Source organism: Pseudorca crassidens, chromosome 19, assembly GCF_039906515.1.
Source record: "Pseudorca crassidens isolate mPseCra1 chromosome 19, mPseCra1.hap1, whole genome shotgun sequence".
Lineage (NCBI taxonomy): Eukaryota > Metazoa > Chordata > Mammalia > Artiodactyla > Delphinidae > Pseudorca > Pseudorca crassidens.
This window is the reverse complement of record NC_090314.1, coordinates 59,881,179-59,888,033: the sequence shown is the minus strand read 5'-3', so window position 1 is coordinate 59,888,033 and position 6,855 is coordinate 59,881,179. Positions and strand designations below refer to the sequence as shown.

At 55.0% G+C, this 6,855-nt stretch overlaps 1 protein-coding gene across 1 annotated transcript; it reads left to right on the top strand.

Moving 5' to 3' along the window:
* The first annotated feature begins 1,132 nt into the window (after positions 1 to 1,132).
* Positions 1,133 to 6,595, top strand: SOX9 (SRY-box transcription factor 9). Its single transcript, XM_067717635.1, has 3 exons — positions 1,133 to 1,935; positions 2,921 to 3,174; positions 3,715 to 6,595. Exons 1-3 carry the CDS (start codon positions 1,505 to 1,507, stop codon positions 4,557 to 4,559), a joined length of 1,530 nt encoding a protein of 509 aa, XP_067573736.1. The 5' UTR covers positions 1,133 to 1,504; the 3' UTR covers positions 4,560 to 6,595.
* Positions 6,596 to 6,855: the final 260 nt, after the last annotated feature.

Below are 6,855 nucleotides of genomic sequence, written 5' to 3'. Positions count from 1 at the left end.
CGACAGGCGCTTCACCGCTCCAGGTGTTTTGTAAAAAAAAAAAAAAAAAAAAAAAAAAAAAGGGCGAAAGCGGCACGACTCCACCAAAGTGAAGTGTTTTGTCTGCAGTGGTGCCCATTGGTTTGGCCTTTTCAAACCAAGGGACTGGCCTCAGCCTCGCGGCCCAGGACAGCCACATTCGCAAAGTTCGACTTCTCAAAGCCAGAGCAGTATGCAAACTCTTTCCAGGGGCAACTCTGCTGACGTTCTGATTCGACCAGAAGTGAAAAGCAGAACCTCCGAGCAGTCGCCCTGTCACGGAGGAGGGTCGGCGGGGTGGGGGGCTGGGGAGGGGGCGGCTGGAGAAGGACTTGTCAGAGTTCAAGGTCGGTGAGGCGCGCGGGACGGCTCCCGCGAGCGCGGGGCTGCGGCGTCGCTGCGGCCGCCAGCCTGAGCGGGGACCTCGCTGTGGTTTTCATTGATTCCCTTTGCAGGAGCGCAGCCGAATCCCGACCAGCCGCACCAGCTCCGGCGAACCAGAGCATGTTAAATCTATTTATATGGATTATTACCGAGGAACGGCGGGCGTTGAGTCACTAAAACTTTTGCTTCGCAATACAATTTCTAAGCGCTTTCGGCGGAGGCCGGCTCCAGGCGCGGAAACTGGGCTATGATTTAAGTCAGGAGCGACAGCTTTTCGAATATGGCAAACTCCGACTAAGTCCCCGGGACCGCGGAGAAAACAACGAACAGAAATGCTTGGGGGTGGGGAGAGATCCTAGTCTACACACACACACACACACACACACACACACACACACACACACACACACGGGCGCGCAAAGATTCGCGCGGAGACGGCACCGAATTCTGACATTACCAGAGCAAAACTTACACACTTGGACGTCCCGGGTCCCCCGCTTTCCCCGCAGCACCCCACCCCCCCAACCCCCCACCGGCGGACCAGCGGCTGCGCTCCCCTCCCCGCTCCGCCCCTCCCCTCTCAACACCCTGCCCAGCGCCACAATCCTCCTCCCCCCCGAAGTGGATCCAATCAGCTGCCTGCCAAGCCCTGAAACCTGAAATGCCGTGCTGTGATTGGCTGACGTCTCTAAGGTGAGGGGGGTGTATTTATTAAAGAGCCGCTGGGCTGGGAGTTGGAGAGCGGAGTGCGGAGCTTGAAACTGACTGGGAACTTGAGTGGCGACGCGACTTGCCAGTTTCACTCCAGGAACTTTTCTTTGCAGGAGGAGGAGAGAAGGGGTGCAGTCGCCCCCCGCTTTTTGCTTTCTTCCGCCCCTCCTCTCCAATTCGCCTTCCCCCACTTGGAGCGGGCAGCTGCGGGCTGGCCCCCGCGCGCCTTCCTAAAAGCTCGCCGCTGCGGCCGAGTGACGCGCCAGGCTCCCCGGGAGCCGCTCGCCCCGCGTCCGGGCAGCCGAGGGGAGAGTAGCCCGCGCCTCGAGCCCCCGAGCCGCCGCGGCTTCTCGCCTTTCCCGGCCACCCGCCCCCTGTCCCGGGCCTGCGTATGAATCTCCTGGACCCCTTCATGAAGATGACCGACGAGCAGGAGAAGGGCCTGTCCGGCGCCCCCAGCCCCTCCATGTCCGAGGACTCGGCGGGCTCGCCCTGCCCTTCGGGCTCCGGCTCCGACACCGAGAACACGCGGCCCCAGGAGAACACGTTCCCCAAGGGCGAGCCGGACCTGAAGAAGGAGAGCGAAGAGGACAAGTTCCCCGTGTGCATCCGCGAGGCCGTCAGCCAGGTGCTCAAGGGCTACGACTGGACGCTGGTACCCATGCCGGTGCGCGTCAACGGCTCGAGCAAGAACAAGCCGCACGTCAAGCGGCCCATGAACGCCTTCATGGTGTGGGCGCAGGCGGCGCGCAGGAAGCTCGCCGACCAGTACCCACACCTGCACAACGCCGAGCTCAGCAAGACGCTGGGCAAACTCTGGAGGTAGGGCGGGCGCGGCAGGGTGGGTTCCGCGGCGGCGACGGGGGGCGCTGGCCGGGACCGTCTCTCCGCGCCCCGCCTCCCAGCAGGAGGGAGTTGCCGGTCCCGGAGCAGGCGGGGTGGGGCGGGGGGGAGGCGAGGGGGAGGAATGGGGACGAGGTGTAACTTGGCTCAGAGTTTGACAAAGTTCTTGGATTGCTCTTGGGGGAAAGGGGGAGGGGGTAGGTGGAGCGGGGAGGGGCGGCGGGGCGCGGGGGGCGGAAGATGGCCAGAGGAGGGGAGAACACCAGCAGGAGACTCGGTGGGAGAGGGCTGCCGGCCGGATCTCCCGTCGCAGTGAAGTTCAATCCCAAGGAATTGAAATCCGCCTCCCCCTCCCTCGAACTGCGCTCCCCCGTGAAGCCCTTCGCCCACGGAGATGGGATGCAGGGTGGGGGGAGAAGCCGAGGCTAGAGGGCCCCGTGGCAGGAAGGAGGGGCGAGAAGGGAGGCTGCTGCTAATAGGTGGGTGCAGTGTGTGTGAGTGCGGTGGCGGGGGTGGGGGTGGGCAGGAGGAGCTCCTTGCAGATTAAGTGGTTTTTCAGAAAGTTTTTAAAGGGTGTTGCGGACGGAAGGGGGGCGGGTATAACTCCAGTAGCAAAGGCCCGGAGAGCGGGAGCCGCGGGAAGCTGTTTTCATCTCCAGGGTTTCCAAACTAGGAGAGAAGGGGAGAGGGCGGGGCGGGGAGGGTCCGCTCAGGTCGGTCTAGAAGAACGGAGATTTTTGTTTATTTCTTTTCTTTTACTTTTTTTTTTTTAAAGAAAAGTTTCGAGTTGCGGTAGTGGTTGGAAAGCAGGGAGGAGGGAGGAAGGGGGGCTGTGTTCGAAGAAGCCGAGGGGTGGGGGTCACCTCACCCTCCCGCCGACCTGACAGCTCAGCCGGTTTCACGGAGCCCCCCTCCCTCTCTTTCTCTCTCTTTTTGTCTGCTACCCCCCACACCCCGCCCCCAGACTGCTGAATGAGAGCGAGAAGCGGCCCTTCGTGGAGGAGGCGGAGCGGCTGCGCGTGCAGCACAAGAAGGACCACCCGGATTACAAGTACCAGCCGCGGCGGAGGAAGTCGGTGAAGAACGGCCAGGCGGAGGCCGAGGAGGCCACAGAGCAGACGCACATCTCCCCCAACGCCATCTTCAAGGCGCTGCAGGCCGACTCGCCGCACTCCTCCTCCGGCATGAGCGAGGTCCACTCCCCCGGCGAGCACTCCGGTGAGTCTCCTCCCGGCCCCCACCCCGGCCTGGCCACCGCGCCCCTTCTGGCACACCCCCGGGCCCCCAGCCACCTAGTGGGCTCTGCTTAGGGACCTGGCGCTCCCTGGGGAGGGAAACACACTAACCCCTGCGCCAAGTCCCTGAAAACACACACACACACACACACACACACCCCAACCTAATCCCTGCACCCTAACAGTAATTTCTATTGCGGGGTAAAATGCCTTTACAGCCTTACAGGGCTTCTCCCTTTTTCTCTTTGCTCCCCCAAGCCTAAAAGCACACACAGGGCTCTTGTACAAGTAGCAATTTGGTCTTCCGGACCCTCCGGGCCTCAGACCCTCCCCTGATAAAAGGAGACTGCCGAGTGTGTACCGGCGAGTTAATCATTCAGCGATTTCTGTCGGGCGCAGCGCGCCTCCCCCGCGGATACGGGACACTTTAGCGGGGGGGAGGGGTCCCAGGAGGGTTCCTGAGACTAAAGCCTCCGTACAGCCCTGGTTGATTGCCCTGTGTTTCTTCCTCTATCGTCCTCAGGGCAATCGCAGGGTCCACCGACGCCACCCACCACCCCCAAAACCGACGTGCAGCCGGGCAAGGCTGACCTGAAGCGAGAGGGGCGCCCACTGCCAGAGGGGGGCAGACAGCCCCCCATCGACTTCCGCGACGTGGACATCGGCGAGCTGAGCAGCGACGTCATCTCCAACATCGAGACCTTCGACGTGAACGAGTTCGACCAGTACCTGCCGCCCAATGGCCACCCGGGGGTGCCGGCCACGCACGGCCAGGTCACCTACACGGGCAGCTACGGCATCAGCAGCACAGCTGCCACCCCGGCGGGCGCTAGCCACGTGTGGATGTCCAAGCAGCAGGCGCCGCCGCCGCCCCCGCAGGCGCCCCCGGCGGCCCCGCCGGCGCCCCCGCAGCCGCCCGCGCAGGCGCCCCCCCAGCCGTCCGCGCAGGCGCCCCCGCAGCCGCCCGCGCAGGCGCACACGCTGACCACGCTGAGCAGCGAGCCGGGCCAGGCCCAGCGAACGCACATCAAGACGGAGCAGCTGAGTCCCAGCCACTACAGCGAGCAGCAGCAGCACTCGCCTCAGCAGATCGCCTACAGCCCCTTCAGCCTCCCGCACTACAGCCCGTCCTACCCGCCCATCACCCGCTCGCAGTACGACTACACTGACCACCAGAACTCCGGCTCCTACTACAGCCATGCGGCGGGCCAGGGCTCCGGCCTCTACTCCACCTTCACCTACATGAACCCGGCGCAGCGGCCCATGTACACCCCCATCGCCGACACCTCCGGGGTCCCTTCCATCCCGCAGACCCACAGCCCCCAGCACTGGGAACAGCCCGTCTACACACAGCTCACCAGACCTTGAGGAACGCTTAGAGAGCGACGATGGCCATGATGATCGTAAAAAGAACCCAAGAAATAACGCAACCAACCAGAATTTCCTTTGGACATTTTTTTTTTTTCTTACCTTTAAAGACATGTACGCTGAAGGCAAGTCGAACTCAGATTACAAGACAGAAACATTGACTATCCAAACGCATTACCACCTTGTTGTGAATCAGTGGCCAGGCCACTCTTGGCTAGACGGACCAGCAGAACCGACGGGAAACTGGACTGGAAACCTTCAAAGCAAGCGTGGAGGGTGATGGAGATTCGTGTGACCAGTTGGCTCAGTCTCTCTGCCTGTTTGGACTTTGTAATTATTTTTTAGCAGTAATTAAAGAAAAAAGTCCTCTGTGAGGAATATTCTCTATTTTAAATATTTTTAGTATGTACTGTGTATGATTCATTACCATTTTGAGGGGATTTATACATATTTTTAGATAAAAAAAATTAAATGCTCTTATTTTTCCAACAGCTAAACTACTTAGTCGAACAGCGTGCCCTAGCTTTTCTTGCAACCAGAGTATTTTTGTACAGATTTGCTTTCTCTTACAGACAAACAGACAAAAAAAAAAAAAAGTGTGTGTGTTGTATTAACCTACAGAAGCCACAGATTTGTGTTACGTGATCAGTTTGGGGGGTTAGCTTTGCTTAATTCCTCAGGCTTTCTGATTCAAGGAGGAGTTGCCTTAGAAAAATAAAGGCCTTACTTTGCAAATACGGAAGTAAACAATAGTCTAGAGACGATTTGGTAAGCATTTGGTAAGCTTTATCATATATATGTTTTTTAAACGAGAAAAACACCTTAAAGCCTTAAAACCATGCTGCTGGAAAATCCTTGTGCCCTCTTCTAGTGCATTTATCCTCCTGTGTTTGCTCGCTCACCGCAACCTTAAGAAAGAAGCAAAAAGCAAGCAAAGGAGACGAAATCTGTTTGGGGAATGTTTCAGCAGCCAATACTGTGCCCCAGCACACTGCCCCCTGGTTGCCTGCCCGGGCCCCATGTGGAACACAGATGCTAGAATCCTCTCACTTACACTGTCACCTGTGCCTCTCTGAAAACCAGCAGTTAACTTCAAGACATTCCATGTGCTAAGATTATTTATTTTGTAAGGAGAGGTTTTAATTAAAAACAACAAAAAAATCTTCCTCTTTTTTTTTTAATTTTTTAAATTTACCTTCTTTAAAATAGGTTGTTGGAGCCGCGTCCTCAAAGGGTATGGTCATCTCTTGTTAAATTATGTCCTTAACTGTAACCAGTTTTTTTTATTTATCTCTTTAATCTTTTTTTTTATTAAAAACAAGTTTCTTTGGATTCCTTGTCCTAGATTTGTATAAATGCCTTTTTGTCTGTCCTTTTTTTTTTTCCTCTTTGTTGTTTTGTTGAAAACAAACTGGAAACTTGTTTCTCTTTTTGTACAAATGAGAGTTTGCAGATGTAGTGTATCACTGAGTCATTTGCAGTGTTTTCTGCCACAGATCTTTGGGCTGCCTAAACTGTGTGTGTGCGCGTGTGCGTGTGTGTGTGTTGTGACTCAATGTGTCAAAAGCGTGTGTCATCGATGTTCCCCTTCGTTTTCTCTTGGAGAGGGGGAGGAGCGGGGAGGGGGGTCAGCCCACTGACAGACCTTAATTCTTAATTCTGTGGCTGGGGAGTGAGGATTGCTTTTTAAAAAAGACAGCAAACTTTTTTTTTTATTTAAAAAAAGATATATTAACAGTTTTAGAAGTCAGTAGAGTAAAATCTTAAAGCACTCTTATAATATGGCATCTTTCCATTTCTGTATAAAAGCAGATCTTTTTTTTAAAAAAATATTCCTGTAACTTAAGAAACCTGGCATTTAAATCATATTTTGTCTTTAGGTAAGGTTTGGTTTGTGTTTGTGTTTTGTTTGTTTTGCTTGTTTTCCCCCCCAAACCTTTTGTTTTCTCTGTGAAACTTACCTTTCCTTTTTCTCATCCTTTCTTTTTTTTGTATATTATTGTTTACAATAAATATACATTGCATTAAAAAGACAATGGCCTGTGGACTTACTCATCTGGTTCTCCTGTTAAAAGGATGGTTTGAAGAATTGGGGCACCAAAGGGATCATGACATCCCAATCATTGTGATGTTTTTTATTTTGTATGCGCACTTTTGGCAATCCTAAAACCTGCTCTGAAGAAAAGACTGTGTCCCCAAAACTCAAAGCAGAAGAATCTTGAAAAGTGCCACCCCATTAGGTCACATAGAGAATTACATGTCCGTAGCTGCCATTCTGGCAAAGATGTTTGTTGTG

Excerpts from the sequence above, each read along its gene's own strand:
- SOX9 (XM_067717635.1), top strand. The coding sequence starts at position 1,505 with ATGAATCTCCTGGACCCCTTCATGAAGATGACCGACGAGCAGGAGAAG. Across the intron at positions 1,936-2,920 it reads ACGCTGGGCAAACTCTGGAG|ACTGCTGAATGAGAGCGAGA; the intron begins GTAGGGCGGGCG and ends CCCCGCCCCCAG. Across the intron at positions 3,175-3,714 it reads CTCCCCCGGCGAGCACTCCG|GGCAATCGCAGGGTCCACCG; the intron begins GTGAGTCTCCTC and ends TATCGTCCTCAG.